The sequence below is a fragment of the Diadema setosum genome, chromosome 19, assembly GCF_964275005.1.
Source record: "Diadema setosum chromosome 19, eeDiaSeto1, whole genome shotgun sequence".
Lineage (NCBI taxonomy): Eukaryota > Metazoa > Echinodermata > Echinoidea > Diadematoida > Diadematidae > Diadema > Diadema setosum.
Window position 1 is genome coordinate 25,422,470 of NC_092703.1, and position 19,723 is coordinate 25,442,192.

General features: G+C 40.9%; 1 protein-coding gene across 1 annotated transcript in view; it reads right to left on the reverse strand.

The window, feature by feature from the left end:
* Positions 1-9,146: 9,146 nt before the first annotated feature.
* LOC140242373 (uncharacterized) overlaps positions 9,147-19,723 on the reverse strand; it is a 31,816-nt gene continuing 21,239 nt past the window's right edge. Inside the window, exons 2-8 of the mRNA XM_072322110.1 lie at positions 18,524-18,776; positions 17,920-18,053; positions 15,134-15,327; positions 14,362-14,557; positions 12,919-13,723; positions 11,846-12,049; positions 9,147-11,085 (exon numbers count right to left, since the gene is read on the reverse strand). Coding sequence (XP_072178211.1) covers positions 9,311-11,085; positions 11,846-12,049; positions 12,919-13,723; positions 14,362-14,557; positions 15,134-15,327; positions 17,920-18,053; positions 18,524-18,776 — 3,561 coding nt within the window. The 3' untranslated portion in view covers positions 9,147-9,310. The remainder of the gene's footprint in view (positions 11,086-11,845; positions 12,050-12,918; positions 13,724-14,361; positions 14,558-15,133; positions 15,328-17,919; positions 18,054-18,523; positions 18,777-19,723) is intronic.

The following is a 19,723-nucleotide window of genomic DNA, read 5'->3' on the forward strand; positions in this document are numbered from 1 at the left end:
AATTTGTGAGGAGGAACTCCAAGGTAAGTTATAAAACGGGCAAACAAATAATAAGCTATACTGCCCTCGAAAGCGGACTTTGCTTATTATTCAAATTAACCTATTCAACGTATTTTTCTTTACCAACGCAGGGAAACTCCCGAGTGCTGATAATTTCGTTGTTATCAGTTATGGACTTTTTACTGCCGACGGCGCATTCATCCATTCATCTTAAACGACAGTTGCTATAAAAACCTAATGGATGGTACGCTGTGAGCGTAATGTGTGTGTGTCGTGAGTGTGTATGCAATGGTGTGCCTGTGTGTCTCTGTGTACGCTAGCAAACGACCTGGGCCCTGGTTCATAAAGCTGTTCGTTAAGTTACGATCAACTTACGAGCGACTGGTGATCAGTACAGAATGTGCTATACTTAGCAGAATTTCCATAATTCAGCACAAGAACTGATCACGAGTCGCTCGTAAGTCGTTCCACACTTTCCGAACAGCTGTATGGTACAATATTGTTTGACCGCGGGTATTTTACCTTTGTACCCTGTGTCACTTGTCACTTCATTTTCATTGATTTCAGCAAAGTGGAGACAACTGAATGATTAACTCTCCTGATAAACACGATCTTTGCTCAGTGAGATAGAGCAATGTTTGCCATATCTCAGAAAAATAAAATCCCTTTCGTCCTTACATCCCGCGTTTGTCCTCACAAGTAATTGGTAAAGTGGAAAGGACGTTACTATGTTTATCAGGGAGCTATATCTATTTGTATAGAATATGTAATAATGGCATCTGGGTTTCAAATTCATTCGCTCAAAGAGAGATCCGTGTGTGTTATCATTATTATTGTCAGGAAGCCAAAGGGAAACCCCCGCGAGTATTCACTGTGGAGATGTACGGCGCAGTTGACAAATGTGGTTGTAAGGTTGAAAGGTTTTGTATACTAGAAGAGCGCGCTATTTTGTGATACCTATACATTGTATTTTATATACAAGCTCTGCGACGTGTTTTTTTGACCGAGGTTCCTTGCTTTCCTACAATGCATGTTTACAAAATGTTAATTAAGTTCCTCAAAGTGTGCGTTTGTGGTGGGGGCGGGGAGAAAAATTAATCGGGGAAAACTGACGGAATTCTCCGGTAAAGCATGGCCATGTTCAGTCAATATCAAAAAGGTGTACGTCATTATTGCTTTGTTCCCTCTGAACTTTGCTCATCCTTCTGGAGCTGTCTTTGTCGTTGCAAAATGTAGCTATACACATTATATTGATCCTAGAGTTCAAAAGAGATGATCATGTTCGTTACGGGACTGGGAGGGGGACTGTGTTCCTTTTAAACAAAAAAAAAAGTCTCGAAACTGACGTCACTGAGCTATTTCAGAACCCTCTGAATCTCTCCCGGTTGTACTCGACATTTAATATTAGTAGTTGTAGTATTCCGCGTACTCCTAGTCATTGACATTGTAAATAATCTTAAAGCCAACAAAAGTACTGGTTATGATGGAATTTCTAATTATCTTCTGAAATATGTTATACATGAGATTTTTGTACCTCTCGCCCATATATTTAATTTGTCATTGCTGAACGGTATAGTGCCTACTAGGATGAAAATCACTAAAGTTATCCCGATATATAAAAAGGGCCGAGAGGACGAACTGGGAAATTATCGACCTATATCGTTATTAACCTCTTTTTCTAAATTACTTGAAAAGATTGTGTACACACGTGTATTCCGATTCTTAAATGACTGTAATGTAATAGATGAAAATCAATTTGGATTTCGTAAAAAGCATTCCACAATTCATGCTATTTTACTCATGATAGAGAAAATTATCAAAGCGATCGATGCCAAGTGTCATACAGTAGGTATCTTTCTTGACTACTCCAAGGCCTTTGACACAATCAACCATGAAATATTATTATACAAATTACAACACTATGGGATTCGTGGGAGGGCCTTCGAGTGGTTTAGAAGTTACCTTACTGGAAGAACTCAATTTGTTAGTTTGAATGACCATGTGTCCAATTCACAGCCTATGACTTGTGGGGTACCGCAAGGATCCCTTTTAGGTCCTTTATTGTTTATTCTTTATATGAATGACTTTCGCAGTTCGTCCTCTCTTCTCTATTTTCTACTTTTTGCCGATGACACCAGTAGTATTTCTTATTCAAATCGAAACCCTCATGTTTTACTGAATACCATAAATACTGAATTAAAATCAGTATCTAAGTGGATTCAGGCTAATAAATTGTCATTGAATTTGACCAAGACAAAAGTTATGGTTTTTAGCAATATAATCAATATTTTACCGGGTAAGTTGGTTGTAAACGACGTAGAATTGAACCAGGTGGAATATATAAAATTCCTTGGTCTTTATATTGATTGTAAGTTGACATGGAAAGTTCATGTTGATTCTTTGCGTAAATTATTATCAAAAAATGTAGGTGTTATGTATAAGTTAAAACAGTTTTTTCCTAAACATGTTCTGCATTCATTGTATTCTACTCTATTTTTGCCTTATATAGGTTATGGAATCCTGGCATGGGGAAATTGCTGTACAACTAGACTTAATTCTTTATTATTGATACAGAAAAGAGCTTATACGGATAATTAACTTCGCCACATTTTTCGAACACACTAATGTCTTATTCTTTTCCAGTAGAACACTTAAGATCCAGGATTTATATCGTTTTAATATCGGGTCATTTATGCATCAATTAAACTCAGGTGGTCTCCCTGATGTGTTTTCTTCGATGTTTGTCAAAAATACTGAAGTTCATTCTTACCCTACTAGACAAAAGGATTCTTTTCATCTTTCTCCTGTACGAACCGTAATCTGCTTTAAAAACAATAACCACTACAGGACCTAAATTTTGGAATGAGTTGGAAACAGAAATAATCCAATCTCAGTCTCTTTATTCATTTAAACATAAACTTAAACTAGTTTTTCTGAATTCATATCTATAGCTATTCTTCAATCCTCCTCGATATTCTCTGTTCATACTTCCCATTACTGACATTATCGATTATGTAACATGTGCCTCGCTCGTGATTTCTGTGTTATCTCCTGAACTTCCTTTGTACACATTTGGTATCTCTGCTATTGTACACTGCATCTGACCTGTACCTCGATCGGGTGATCACGCAACTCTCAAGAAGTCTGTGCCGCGGACATTGTTTTCTTTGTTGTTGTTTTCTTTTTCTTTTTACTTTTTTTTTTAATTCACAAATTGTCATTCCTTTAATTACATAACCAAGTAAGAAATAATCTCATATCCGCATCTGGGAATCTACACCCTACAAGCAATGCTTCTATGTAGATTCCTCATATTTCACATGTTTTATTGTCTTATAAGCTGTACTTGACAATTCATCCAGGCTTTTGTATTGTGATGTTTATGTTTTATGTATTTGTTGAAATGTGGAATATGGAACAATAAAAACCAATCAAACTACTTCTGGTACCAACAACAAACGTAACCATACAAAAATCCTCATCTCTACCATCGCTATCTCAGCTATTCCTATACATACACGTACTTTTAATATTGTTTTTAACTGTTTTGCCAGAACTAAACCTATTACACTGCAACTAGCAGAAGTCCTTGTAATGAATAGAGCAAAACGTAACTATCCATTGTACTACCATTTTCAGGAACAAAAAAAGTAGTACAAGTAGAAGCCCGACCAATTTGCTAGATGGGTATCGATAGTTACACATGTACCATTAATGATATTCTACAATTTTTCAATTGGTTTATCTTCTTCAATGTTCTACGTTACCTAAGCTGCGTGTTATGTATCGGATTCCGTTCCGTGTTCAATCTAACGCATTTGCATTATTGACTGATTGACGTAATAATTATACATTTTTAAGTTCATCAAAGAAAGCCGAACAAAACAATAGCGCAACAACACGAAATGAACTGTAAGGTAACAAAAGCTTGTTTTTATTTCATCAAACATAAAATGCCATGGCATTACACAGACTGACCGACAACATGCATTACCTGCAAAGTGCTATACAATCACGATACTAAGTGATATCTTGATGGACATGTGCACGTATTTGGTAATTTTACTCACATTTCGTGTCTGATTTGTGGTTTATTTCTACACTGAGTAGTGCCATAAATAGCACAATTTAAAGAAAACATTACGAGATATGAATGATTCAACAATTTACTCAGAATCAGAGATGATTGTCAAGTCCCAAAGGGCGTTAGAGATGATACACTATACAGTGGAAATTCATTATGACAAGATCCTTGGGACCATGACAATTTGTTCTTTAAATCAGATAGTTGCAATAGTGAATAAACAATACAAAACAAAGGTGATAAATCAATTGGGACCGGATAAAATAATTTGTTATATTAAGTACTTTGCTATATTAGATATGTTTATATCGACGTTTCACTGTAGCTTATTGAATAGCATTTATCACAAGTGATTGTTTTTTTCCTTTAGCAGTAAAGCAGTAAATTCTCGCGTAAATCAGGGGCCGTATTTTCAAATCAATCAAATTGTTGCAAGGGCGCTCTTTAATGGAGCTTCTGGCGTCCATTAACGCCATCATGATTGTTTGGGCTACGTTTGTAGGACACACGATATCTGATCTATCATGACGAGTTGGGATACCACGTGACGCAAAATTTAAAGGAGACCAAAACCCAAAGAGAAATGTGGATTGAGTGAAAGCAGCAACCTTATTAGAACACATCAGTGAAAGTTTGAGGAAAATCGGACAATCGATGCAAAAGTATGAATTTTTAAAGTTTTGGGGTTGGAACCGCTGGATGAGGAGACTACTAAAGTTCATGACGTCATGTGTAGACGACAGAAAGAAAATACAAAGGGAATTCCAAAAAGAAAATCTTTCTTTTTTTCATGAAAATCACACATTCCATCAACTTGATACTGACATATTATGTTAGGGGTAGACAACATTATTATTCCCCCTGCTTTCTGAAAGTCAAGTCAGCTCGTCAAGTGCTCTTTCATCATGCTAGAAAAATGAAATCATGTTTAATTTTCTTTATATTTTCTTTCAAACGGTTGTTTTTTCCTCATCGGTTTATTGCCACTTGGTTTGCTATCAGATGGTCTACTTCCTAGTCCGTCTAACACCACTACTGCTAAACTCATTTAGTCTACTATCAATTTTGTCTAATTCCCGTTTGGTCCAATTCTCACGTGGTCTAAAGCCCAGTTTGGCTAATTATCAGATTGTCTAATGACCAGACAGTCTAATTGCAATTTTCTCTCGTTGGACTTTTCCCCATTTTGTCTAATAAACTGTGGATATTAGACGAAATAGGCATAGCCCATCTGAAAGTAGACCAACTGGTAATGAGCCTAAATTGGAATTGGACTAAATGGTCATTAGACAAACTGGTTATAGACGAAATGGGATAAGACCATGTGGGTTGAGACTAAACGGCTATTGGACGAAGTGAGAGTAGACTAAGTGATAGATCACCATCCAGCGGTTCCAACACCAAAACTTTAAATACAGTGTATTCATAACTTATGCACCGATGTTCCTCAAACTTTCACTGATGTGTTCTACTAATGATGCTGCTTTCACTAAATCCACATTTCTCTTTGGGTTTTGGTTTACACGAAGCGGAAAACAACGCGCGTACCCTCGTTTTGGTGAGAAGAGAGTACGTCAAACAAGTGTCTAAATGGACAAGTGATTGACGGAAGAAAAGGATCATCATTGTTTACTCAGAGGAGGAAGACAATAACGTAGAATTTTTTTTTTTTTTGCGATCTCAGACAGAGTCTATGTACATTGGATGTTTATCTCTCCAACTATGTCAGATTTTTATCAATTTCGTGAGGGATAAACCGCGATCGTTTCAAGGGGGAACAGTTCACACTGGACTTTTCATTCTTCGCCTCATCGAGGTGCCATCGAGATATCCCACCGAAACGAGTTGCAGGGTGACGTGAAGACAAGAATTGGCTCTATTGATATGAAGTTGCAGGTAAGACAAAAATAGCAACGATGGCAGAACAGTACTGGTAGGGACAGGTCGAATAGTGCTGGGGACAGTTTGATTAGTACCATGGAGCTACAATAACCTAGGAGCTCCATGACAGTACTGAGGACAAGTGGCAATTACGGTGCTAATGATACAGGTTCAAGAGTGATAGAAATCATGGTACAGACTGTAGTTATGACATGAAGAAAAATGATATTATACTCATAAAAGTGACGTAGGTCATACCAATACACTGTATTAAAAATGATGATGGTTTTCAATACGAAACAGAATACTGCGAGTATGCATGAACTTGCAAGGCTCATTAATGATTTGGCGCAGAGAAAAAACATGAGAAAATGTATAAACATAGGAGATGTGAGTATATATGTGTTTATGCGCGTGGGTGTATGGGGTGGTGATAAGGCTCAGGGTATGATGTGTGCATGTGAACATTTTGTACATGTGTCTATTTTGCACATCAAAGTACATGTAGAATGGTTCACGTGTTGGTCTACTCCTTGACTGGAGATATTATGTTTTGTACATTCACTTTGTTCAAACATTCAAGCGGAATGTACAGCATCGAATGAAATAGAAATAAAACAACAATACAACTTTATTGGAGAGAAAAAAAGGAGAGCCAAAGTGTACCCTTCCCCCAAACTCCCCGGTTCCGCCGCCCCTGCACGGGGAAAGGACATCCCCGGATTACGTACATCATGCATACACCACATCCGTGACAGAAGCACGAAAATCCCCTTAGGAGACTGAACTTCCTCTCGCAGATTAAGAAAAAGACACAAAGGGAACTCTCGATGTCAAAATCAGTTAAAATGGGTTTGAGGATACATTAATTTTGGTATTATGTAATACCGATAAACGAGTCTAGTACTGTTACAGCACAAACCAATTATGACCAAAAAAAAAAAAAAACCCGCACACATACCAATAATATAGTGGTCGGAATGTTAGGAAACAATAGCATTTCGTCATTCTAACGTCCCTTACTCTTTGTAAAGTTGCTTTACTTGCAAATTAAATTTTTAATTCATTCTTAGAGGCCCATGGATACTTTTGGGAAAACAGTCATGTAAACCCTCTCCCTGAACGACATCGAGGATCCAGCTCTCTGGGTGACGTCACACCGTCCCGAAATTAACACAAGATGGCCATACAAATATGGAATTTTTAATTTCGCGCGAAGATGGCCCCGAACTTGGTCAATATAGCCACTCAACAGAAATAGCAAAAATTATGCATACAGAAGGTCACGCAATGGCACCCCTACGAAGGCTACACGAAGATGTTCTTTATGAAGAATATCAGCCGAAGGACGCAAGAAGGAAACACGAGGGCTACCTGAAGATTTTGCCACCGCTCACGAAGTTGCCGCCGGAGCCTCAGAAACTCCACATGCGGTCTCACTATGTCTTAAAATGCCCTCACAAATGACCCGGTATCTATACGATCAGAACCGAATTTGAACATTTCTTTCATCTTGTATCCATCCTTGCTTAATTGAGGGACAGTACGTGACGCTTACACAAATATGCTGCATTTCTCTTATATGCTGCATTCCTGCCTACACAAACATTTACATTCCTCTGTAAAGGCAACAATGATGTTAAGAGTAATAGTAATGAAAACAATGTCAAGTATCATAATGACATCGGTGATGACGTTGGTGGAAATACTCATTTGAAACAATAACAAAGACAATGATGACAGATTGAAACAGCGTAATAACAATAACAATAGCAACAATTATCACGATCATATTACTGATACGACATATTTGAACATCCAAGTGATGCATTTACAAACGTTAGTTCTATAATACACGATTTTGTCCGGCGGTGCTTCCGAACAACAAAACCACATCTGTGTTTGATTCAGTGATTAAAACCATTTAAATTCAATTAAATTAAATTCATTTCAAGTTATTTACAAATGAAAGAAAGTCATCCCCCCCCCCAAAAAAAAAAACCCAACAACTAAATAAGGCATACACTCTGTACATATTTGAACATTACTGAAGTTTTCAAGAACAATAGACTGTTAACAGATTGAAAAAATGGCAAATTCAACACTTCGATTTGGAGCTATTCAGGATAATGGAACAAACAATGATCTGACTGGATAATGTGAGATATGAATGCAGAAGGCCATTGTCAAATAATCCAATAGCATGAAGATACGACGGCCTGAAAAAACAAAAACAAAAAGCAAACAAACATTTAATGCATACATATACAAAAAGTACATGTATTAAGATGGCACAATGAAAACAATAAGCACACACGTGTTATCATACAAACCAACATTATTACAACACGGCATCATCCTGGCAAGTTTGATTCTAAATACACGTTCAATATTCGACTAGCTATGACAGACATATTTATTCTAATGTTGAATTCATGCTTTGTGCTTTAAATTTGAGCAATACTTGGTAAAAGATCACGATAGCAAAGTAGAACAAAGTTCACAATGCAGTTTCTACTGGAAAGTTAATTTTTTTCCTGTGTTAGTGATCGGATTATACATTGACCATAAGATTGCAAAGGAAATATAGGTACTAGAAATATATCAGTACTCAATGCAAGAATTCTAACTTTAACCCCGCCTGTGTATAGTTTCCTCTCTCTTTCTCGTATTTGGAATATTCATATCTGTCCTTCCATCTAACACTTTTCCATATAATTATTTTACTCTCTTTTCCCTGGCCCCTTTACTATTCGATTCGCTTCTTTGTTGGTGAAAAACAACTTCATACTTTGCTTATTTTTGTTTCTGACTATGATCGTACAAAATCATTCTGGCTATACACGTTGTAATTCATATTTCTTTAAAACACCCTTGGGACGAAGGAAATTCCTGCAAATAAATAATCACGTAGAAATCTAACATTATCCATAAATTCAGATAGCAAGATTCTCATGTGGCAAAGGACGGAATGATACACAGTGTGTCCTATCTAACAGCTTCCACCCTATTTTGTACGACCTCGTCATTTGTTTTTAACTAGTTTTTTTCTCGTAGACTCAAAGGCAGGAAACGCTAGACTAAAATGATGGAGAAGAATAACTTTATACCAATATCAAATAGCTAACAATATAGCATTAAGAAAAACGAGTACTTTATGGAATACTGATTGGTATTTTTGTTTTCTAACAATAGCAACTGCCTCTCCATAGAAAACGGACAATATTTGAAGTGGAGTACGTGACAAAATATACATGTATTGCATTCGATTTAAGTGCTCACGAGGAATAACACTTTACAGCACCGTAAAAAAATACGGTAGGATAATTTTTCTCCCTTTTATCGTTAGTTGTCGCCATGGCCACTGTGGGGAATGTCTGCCGGCGTGGAGTATTTCTCCAAAAATTCTAAGATTTTTGGAAAAACATCGTCGGAAGCGTCCTTGCCAATGAGGCAATCGAGGTGTCCGTAGTTGGGCAAGTCGAACCATTCGTAACTCTGTTCCGGGTTCGCCTCCCGGCACAGCTCGTAGCTCCGCTTGGTGGTGTCTGGGTGCCAGCACTTATTTTCTCTCCCGCTGAAATACAGGATGGGGAGGTCCAGGTGCTTCATTGCCTCACGATATTTGGCCGACTGGAGTCGATCTTCGGAACCGAAGTCGGGAAGGTAAGCGTCCGTGTCGCACATGCCGATGATATATCCGTGCCGCACGCACTTGGTGAAGTGCTTCATGATGTCGACGTGCACGTAGCCGTTCCACTCGTGGAGGGTGTCGTGGGTCTGCGGGTTGAGGTTCTCGTGCCGCCAAAGGAGGTTATAGATGAAGGTGATTCTGTGGCAGATATCGCTGTCGCAGTGCTCCCGGCTTTCGGTGGTGATGTTCGAGAGGGTGTCGAAGACTCGATTCATGCATTTCCTGTGCCACGCGTCCTCGATGTCTGTGTACGCACTCATTCCCTTCACGCCAATACACTGGAGGAACCTCGGCAAGCGCGCCTCGGCTCGAAGCTGATTCAGTCGCTTGACAACAAACCGGAAGCCCACCTGCGAGACAACCATACTTCGGATCTTGCCGTCAAGGTGTCCGCCTAGCAGACACGTGTGCATCGTGGCCGAACCAGCACAGTGCACGAAAGCCTGAATGTTCGGTGCGCCTGTGACTTTCAGCATGTAGTCTACCGCGGGTGGGACGTCCTTCTCCGCCGCGTCGTTGATGAACCATCCTTTCTTGTGCGAAGGGAGGGCGATGGAGAACCGGAGGTCCAGGCACCAGACGTCGTAGCCGTGTTGTACGAGGAACTCGACGAGGTTAGTTTCCTGCGTGTCCAAGGCAAAGATGCGATGTGTCATTCCCAGCCCATGGAGCAAGATGATTGGTCCTTTCGTGCCCCCTCTGTACCTGGTCAGCAGGAGGTGGGTGCCATCAAGAGCCCTTATTTGATGCACTTCCGGGTCGTTTCCGTTCAGTTTTAACGGCCGTCGCTCTCTCGGTTCTGCAGTCGGATCGACCGGAGTACTCAAGCCGTACGGATTCAAAACACCGTAAGAGTCAAGCAAGATGCCAGCGAAGAATGTTCCGAATGCCGCTTTCCACTTTATCTTTTCCTTTCTCTCACAACAACACGTGACTTCTAGTGTGGACAGCTGCTTGACGAAGTCGGAGAGTTTGATTTCCAGCACTCCAGTGCCGAAGATAAAATCGCTGGGGGCGTCCTCTTCTCTGATCGTTATCTGCAGTGTGGTCGTGTCAGTAACGCCGATCTCGAGAGCCGTGTCTTTGTGCACCACCTTCACACCCTTGAACTCGTAGCGTTTGTCGGCTCCGTGGAGGGACATTTCATACACCATCTCCCTCGTTTCCACCAGGTCGTCGCTTTCGCGTAACAGGTGGAAACGACCGTTCGAAACAGTCAGCGGCTTGCTGTCGAGGGCCTCACACGTCACCGTGCCGTGAATGGTTGCCTCGTGTTCCGGGTCGACCTGTAACATGTGCTCGACGTCGCTGCTCTCAATGGTCAGCGTGAACTCGCAGTCGTTCTTGGTGCCGTTGACGTCGAGATAACCCACCATCCTTTCCGTGAAACTTATCCCTGGTTTACATTCCCCTTTGGGTTTCTTTTCTGAAAAACAAACAAACAAACAAACGAGGAGATATAGCATAAGACGCATTCAAAGTGATCGATTCAGTTGCCATCTGGAGAAAATTAATACACACTTAGCTTCCTTTTGTTTACTCGAAGAAGTTGTATTCACACAGATTCCAACCGAAGTCATCTCAACCCTTATTAGACAATGTCTTTTCTACTGCTGAAGTAATGAGTAAGGTATTGGGATTGTGTGTGGCGGAAAAATGGAGGGATCTAAACGTTCATATATCGGAATCAGAATCATGCTTTACATAAATAACTTTTGTTTACAGGATATACCAAACAATGTCACTATATAACTAAGTACGATATGTCATATCACTTTTTACGTGAGATGAGTTGTACTACGCACGCGTCATATACATTTAAAATTCTACATCAGGTTCTAGTGAACGACAAATCTACAGAAATTTTATGCAACATCCTACTCGTCGAAATCCACAGAACGGTATTGATAGAAAACACCAGATTATCTTCTTCTTCTTTTTTTTTTGGGGGGGGGGGGGGGCAGCTCGAAGGTAAAAGTGGGAGAACACTCTAATAAAGAAAAGAAATGAAAATCCTACTTGCTTATTTGAAAGTCGTGTTTTATGCAGCTCTGGTTGAAAGGAGGGGTGGGGATGGGGCAAGAATTTTACACCACGCAGGATGGGTATCCATAACAAGTCCGCATGGAGCTGATTTACTTCTCACTGGCACCGCATCTGTCACTCTTCTCACATACTCAACTCACCTAGGGGCTTGTTGAAGTCATAGCTTATCTTCCACTCGTTTCTTAGCGCCAGAAGTCTCATGCACCGTTCAGCGACCATGCTTATGGTGAGAGTGGGGTTGATGCCAAGACTACGAGGCATCACAGCGCCATCTACGACGAGAAGTCCCGGGTAGGTCTCGTCCGTGTCTCCCCGAAAGACAAGACCCGCATGGTTTACTACACCTGTTGTGAGAAATTGGTGGCGGTCATGGATGAATGCATAGAGGGTAGTATGTCTGAAATTCAACCCAAATCATCATGCAGATGCAGTGAGGTACTTAAACCAATCCTGCTGCCATTGCTTCAGATATTGAACTTATACCAACAGCGGGTGGTTGCTCAAAAGGAAGATCTTTGACTACATAATTATTGTTCTTGTATATAGGATTTGTACATCAAGTGAACTGCCAGATGTGTGTGGTGACGATGGTTTCGTTGATTCATTCCTATAGTGGGCTCTTACATTGCCGTGGCTCCTCTAGTGTAATGCATATTGTGTCGTGTGTGCTGGACTGCTTTCGTGTGCTTCTACAGTTGCCCCACACGATATGACAAATATCATAAACCTGCACAAATTAAAATGCCCTTACTTCACACCCATTCTTATTATTTCATCATATTTTCTAATTATTATTGTCATCATCATTACGAGGGATATCATTTACAGTCTATTCGGTACGTAAACAAATGAAACAATACAACGGCAACAAATATTCCAGCCCAACTTGAGAAAACACCTATAATGAAGTCACACACGGCACTTTGAAGGCCTGGCAAGAATTTTCACAGATTTTATTGGAAGACGTAATTCACTACCCCAATAACCAAGGCCCCCGCGTGCGCGAGCGCGCGCACACACACACACACACACACACATAATTTACACACAGACACACGCGTACATACTTTGCAAGGGTGATTGCAGTTGTATATTCACATAAAATCATAATATACCATGAATTTCGTTTTCATTTTTCACAAGCAGAGAGACACGCTGAGCATGCGCAGTCAGTCATATATGGACGCCAAAGCGGAACGTCACATTCTCTCACCTGATTGTCCGGACTCGGCCATGATGCAGCCGCCGAGGGGATGGACGGTCACTGCTCCCTTCTTTCCGGTGAGCTTCGGCAAGATTCCGCTCCAGATCGGATTGGCAATGATCTCACCCTTCATCACCTTCGTGGCCGATCGTGCAGCGTCGTAGATTTTCGTGAAATTCCGCCCCTCTCCGACGTTGGGATAGTGAACCCAGACTCGGCCGTTCGACTCGTCCAGGCGCAGCTGGCCGTCGGCCGAATCGTGGCTCATCGACAGGAACGCCAAAGTGTTCTCGAAAGCCCTGCCTGTGATGGAGTTGATCAGTTCTTCCAGCTCGTTCTCACATGGAGATGTGTCTTCCCCAATGGTGGTTTTGAGGAGGAGTTTGTAGGGGACCTCTAGGATTGCGGGTGGAGTGCCGTCCTCAAGCACGAGACCATCTTCTAGGGGCATGTCTGGCAAGTGTTTGCGCATGTCGAGGAACCCCGTGATGCATGGACCAGGTCCTGTCTTTGGTTTCTTGGAGAGCTCGGCGAGTGCCACACCAACTGCGCGTATCTTGTCCGTGCCGTTGTAGCTGAAGTTGAGCGCGTCGCCGTTAGTCGTAAACCCCTGCCCGAGCCGCGGCGAGAGGGCAAGGCCGCGGGCAGCCGATTTGAGCAGGATACTGGTCGAGCCCAACGAGCCGGCTCCGAGAATGACGGTCTCCGCCGACACCGTACGCTCGTTGACGTCGAACGCGTCCTGGTGGTGGGTGCGGTAGTGGACCAACCACCGACCTTCGGACTCATCTCGACTTACCGCTGTCACTTCGACCTGTCATGTGATAAAGAAAAAAAAAACTTAAACGTGACGGGCATAGTTTACATAATAGACACTTCTGCCTGTCCTTCGCAATAATTAGCGTACGTAGAGAAGAACGTTTAGGTTGTCATGTTTAATACTAACATGACTAATCTACAGTTTGCAGTAGGCCCTTAATTATCATATGGCTTTATGAAGAGTCGGATGGTCTCTTTGCACAAAAATTTAAGAAGGTTTCACTTCTCACACATCGATGACTTGTAAAGGTACTGGTCTTGTAAGAAGACAGATAGAGTGAAAGGTGAATTTTCCCTCTTCTTTCTGAACATCGATTGAAATAGATAGTGATCAACAAACAAAAGAATATTTTTCAGTTCAAAAATAAAATATTCATGGCCACCTGCTGTAGTCCTACTTCATTTCATAAAAAAGGAATACCAATTCAATGTAATAACATATGAATTTAAAATGCATTATAATATAGATAATACAGATAGAAATATTGTGAGAGGAGAAAAAAGAAAGAAAGATAAACAGACAGGTACTTTGATCATAATGGATGCACGATACATGCATGTATGTACACCTGGACAGACGTAGAGATAAGGACTGAGATCATAAACTGATTAAAAACATTGCACTGGCATTACATTCATTGTTTCAATACTTTCCTCGGTGAAAAACTGCGCGCCGTGGGCCTTTGCGTCCGGCAGGTAGTTCATGTTGAGAGTGTTCTTCGCGCCCGTGTTGCAACCGCTGCAGCAATTGCCGCAGCCCACGCACTCCGGCTGGGGAATCCCCACGTGGTTCTTCTTGGTTTTCTTGAAGTTGACGTAGAGGGGCGCCCTACACATAATCGGACACAACACCAGAGCAACCAGATAGTGAGCTGTTTACATCGATATATTATTTATTATTGTCAAGCTGTTTATATCTTTCCGTAACCGTGATATCAACACTCATGAAATAAAAGAGATGAAGAGAAAATGTGATTTAGAGTGACAGAGACAGAAAGATGGGGTGAGAGAGGAAAGAAGAGAGTTTGAGCGAAGGAAGGAGTTGAATACCAAAACAGGAAAACGAAATCAATATTTTGCAAGAAAAAAAAAACAGGGAATACAATAAACTACAAAACTGAATGCACTTGTTACATAATGCAGATCTGTAGAATGATCTAGTCGTGTGCTGGGCTTACTTATCATGGAAACAACACCCGACAAAGACAATAAGTCTTTCACTCACCATTCAGTCATTCATTCATTCATTCAATCAATCATTCATTCACTCAAGTCCTTTTATTTTAATTTCAACAAAGAATATCAGTATAAGGAACATCACATGAGAAGAGATATATATTATACACATCGAAATATGATACAATAAATTGAGAAGGCTGTTGCTGAGGAAAGATCTGATACTCACTTTTTCCAGAAATGTTCCACCCCAAGGTCCTCGATGTCCCTCACCATCTCCGTGGCAATTTTCTTCATGGCAGCCTGCTTGGGCAACGACGGGTGGGCATCCGGGTACTCTACTGGTCTCAGCATTGCCATCACGTGATCACGATCTGCTCCGTTCAAGTTAGTGAGGTCACTACGGAGAGCTGCCGGCCACGCCTTTAAACCGCAAACATCAGAAGAGGTACGATAACGTTACAAAACACGATCGCATTCCGGCACCATGTGCAAGTTCATTTAACCCTTTCTGTGCCATGGACTTTGAACAGTGTGTACAATGCTATGGGGTTTACTGCGCCAATCAGCCCTCAAAGCACTCAGAAGCCTTAATCAACAGTGTCGCAAATCAGGCGAGATAAGTCAGAAGAATCGGACTTTGAATAAGAAAGTTATGAAGTGTCAAAGTTCCATAATTATGTTCACCATAGTAGAGATAGTCGCTCCCAACCACACCAGTAATTAAGGAAAGGACTTCAATGACTTCATCATATCATAACTCCTCTTTTGTTTTGTTTCCTTTAAAGTGATCCAAAAATCATAAACATTAAGGTCGATCGACCCACTTCAACCCGTTTGACCCCTATTAGTCATCAACACCATGTTATTAAACAAAAAGAGATTGTAATTGAATGTGGAGGGGTACAACAGGCCTATAGATAATGGATTCCATGTCAAATAGGATAATTCAGTGAAGATAACGCATAGGTCAATGTGAGACGACAATGTGTGGTGATGACACCACACCTCCTCAACTTTCAATGTATGTGGCTATGACTGACAACGTCTTTGTTTTCAGTTAGCACGTGGAAGTGAGGGTTAAAATGCCATAAAATTAATTTCTTCATGTCTACTAATGACAACACCTCCACGAATGCTCACACGATTTTTATACCCCGTCTTTAATAAAGCCCACAATTAAAATTATAACATTAAAGGGGATGGCTAGTAATTGATCAGTGGGAATCAGTGGGAATACTGGGGGATGATTGTTCCAATCCTTGTGGGATTCATTTAAGAGTACATTATATATCTATTGTTGTGTGAAAATTATTTGCTGCAGAATGGTCTCATATTCAAGTAATGTGCAGTTTAATGTTTCCAGGTTAGCATGCCTGTACAGTGACGGGGCGATCGTTAACGATCGCCCCGTCACTGTAGCAAATAATTTTCACACAACAATAGATATATAATGTACTCTTAAATGAATCCCACAAGGATTGGAACAATCATCCCCCAGCATTCCCACTGCGGATTTCCACTGATCAGTTACTAGCCATCCCCTTTAAGAGGGTAGAAGCAATTCTATTGTATATTGCATGACCCAAGGAAACAACAACAATGGCAACAGCAGCAGCAGCAGCAGCAGCAGCAACAACAACAACAACAACTACAAAACAAACGACAACACTCCAAACCCGACATGTCAGTCGACTGTGATGCTCCCTGAACAACTGCAAATTGCAGTGATGAATTTGCAATGTGTTAAGGCTTCCTTCCATCCGTTCACTATACATGTAGTAACAGCGCTGCTAAAGTGCTTCCGGGGTTAGTTGTTGCACTTCTTCCGCAAAGAAAGAAGTTCCAATCGTAAATGAGTAAAGGAGACTGAGAAAAAAAAACCTCACTTTGAAAGCAAAGAAATGTAGAAAGCGTGAGGAGAGAAGAAGACGACACAGGCGAAATTGAAAAACGAAAGAAAGAAAGACAGACGAAGTGGCGGATCCAGAGGGGGGCGCAACCGGCGCACGCCTCCCCCCTTTATTTTTCGTTTTAAAAAAAAAGAAAAAGAAAAAAAAAATGAAATGAAACCCGGAAGTGGCACCAGAAATATTAGTTGCACCCTCCCTCCCCCCCCCCTCCTTTACAGAATTCCTGGATCCGCCCCCGCAGACGGACAGACTTCTGAGAAAAAGAGGAAGAAGAAGAAAAAAAAAGAACTAAACTGCGAAGATGTAAAGATATGAAGAATGGAACAGAAGATGGAGTAATAGAAAGGAGAGGAGATGAAAGTCTTATACTACCGACTGCATGGCCAGGGAGCCACAGCTGACAAGTAAACGGGAAAGCACCACGAAAACTGCGCGTCCTGGACACTTCGAATTGAGTTGACACTTTCAACCACCCCTATCAAAGCTCATCGATACTCTTCTGACACGTAGAGAAAATACCAGGCAGACGAAAAAAAAAAAAAAAATGTCTAATGAAAGGAATTGTATGGTATTTGTTGAGATGGGGATTCAGATTTTAAGTTTTCGGGAGACAATTATAGACCACTTATGAAATAAGAGGAAGTCAAAGTTTATCATTGAAAATCGGTTTTGACATGGTTGAGATATCGAAAAAACCCACAAACGAACAAAAGTTAATTATTGTAAACAAAGTGGTCCTAACAAAGTGGTCCTACTTTTCTGTTAGGATCTCTTTGTTTTTTGGACATCTTAGCCATTTCAAACCCAATTTTCATAAAATTAACTTTGATTTCCTCTAAGAATATTGTATGCTCTTTACTATTTCAGAAGAGGTTTCTTATCATCTCACAATAAAAAAAAAAATGGAAACCTGAAACCTTCATTTCAACCCGAACTACTAGTATACTATCCCTTTAAAATTGCCACAGACTAACGTTTACTTCCTGATGGACAATCATGACCCCATCCCCACTTGTTTGATGACTTCCCATTCCTGTCTAAGGGCAAAAAAAAAAAGGGCATGGGTAGACATTTCTAGTATGCCATGGGTACTTTTTCACACCTCATCTTCGAAGATCCGAGGGTCAGCGTCCAGACCGACGTTGGCGTTGATAAGCGACGTGCCGCCGAGGCCACATCCCTGTACGACGGTGACTTCGGGCCCGATGACGATGTCATAGAGGTCGGTGGGTTTGCCTCCATGCGAAAATGAACGGAAAGAGAAAAAATGGAAACACGACAGAATTTAATCATCAGTCAATGTAATCGCATACAATATATGCATGCATAATATCCTATAGCTCTCTTACCAGCTGATTGCTGTATTTCATAACTATGCATATCTTCATTCATTCATGAGTCAATTTAGCTATGTGTGGCTATGGAGGATTCAGGATCTGGTATACGGTGACTAAAATACTAAAATGAATGTGCCTCCAGCATTTCACCATGTGGAGTTGGTTCAATTATTACCTCTCTTTCCCTCACTCTTCTTTTATCTCCCTTTACCTCTGGGTTGTGTGTGTGTGTGTGTGTGTGTGTGTGTGTTTGATCCCCCTCTCTCTTACCAGACCCACCTATCCACGTTTTCCCCCGGTGTGATTCCAGGAAGTCCATTTTCATCAGAATAGATGGAACAACGTTTGTAAAGTTTCATTTCAACTCACCACATTCTAGCGTGCTACAGTCTTTCGACGTCATTTGCATATTCTTCATCGCTTCGAAGGCGGTCTCCGGAAAGTCCCCCGGCCACCATTCCTTGCCCCTCTCAAACACGCACACCTTCTTTCCTGCCCGGGAACAGCGGCTGGCCGCAATGGACCCACCGTACCCGGATCCGATGACAATGACGTCATAATGGGGCTCGATTTGGCTGAGTAGGGATGAGAGGCGGTATTGTGAGTAATCGGCTGCATATTCCTGCGGAGGAGAAATTGGTGAAAACGTCTGTACTTAGCGGCGGTGAAGTGGGCTGAAGGAAAAGCAACCAATCATGTACAAGATTAGGCATTCCAACATCTATGCAGCACCTTGTACAATGCATGGAGTTACAATGTACTATCATACAACATTACGGGAACGAAGCAAATCGAAAGTTCATTTCAAACACGGATATCCACGTACTTTGAATTTTTAGACAAAAGGAAGTGAATACCACTCTTTCTTATTGTGTAATTTTGATTGCGTAGGCTTGAATTTGTTTTCCTTTATGCAGAATTTCAGTAAAATGACCAGCTCTTGAGCTCTTCTCAGCTACATATTGTACCAAGTATGGCTTATACATGGAGTAGGCCAATACTCACATCTACTCCGGGTCGACATTCATTTTTCCTTCCGCTTCAATGAAACCAAAGCCGAAACATAAATGTGGATTGGGTAAAAGCAGCAATATCAATAGAACACATCAGTGAAAGTTTGAGGTAAATCGGACAAGCGATTTAAAAGTTATGTATTTAAAAAAAAAAAAAAAATGTTTTGGTGCCGTCATCACTGGATAGGGCGACTTCTACAATTCATACTACAATTCATGACGTCATTTTGTTTTCATTCTATCCATTTATATCCATTTATATCTATCACGGTTCAGGCAGGGAGGTGGGCCTGGTTTAGGAGATCTGGAATGAGGGCACACATATCTATGTGTGTGTGTTTGTTTTTTAAGTTCGTTTAAAATTAAAACTTTACGATCTAGACCTGTCTTCAACGATTGAAACATCATCATCATTATCATCATCATCAACAACAACAACATGACTAGATGTATTCACGAGCAAATGCAAGTAGGTCCACATCTAAGGAAAACAAAGTCTCTCACTCAAGCAACATGATATGCTTGAACGTAAATCTCCACTTCTTGTAAAAGGCAA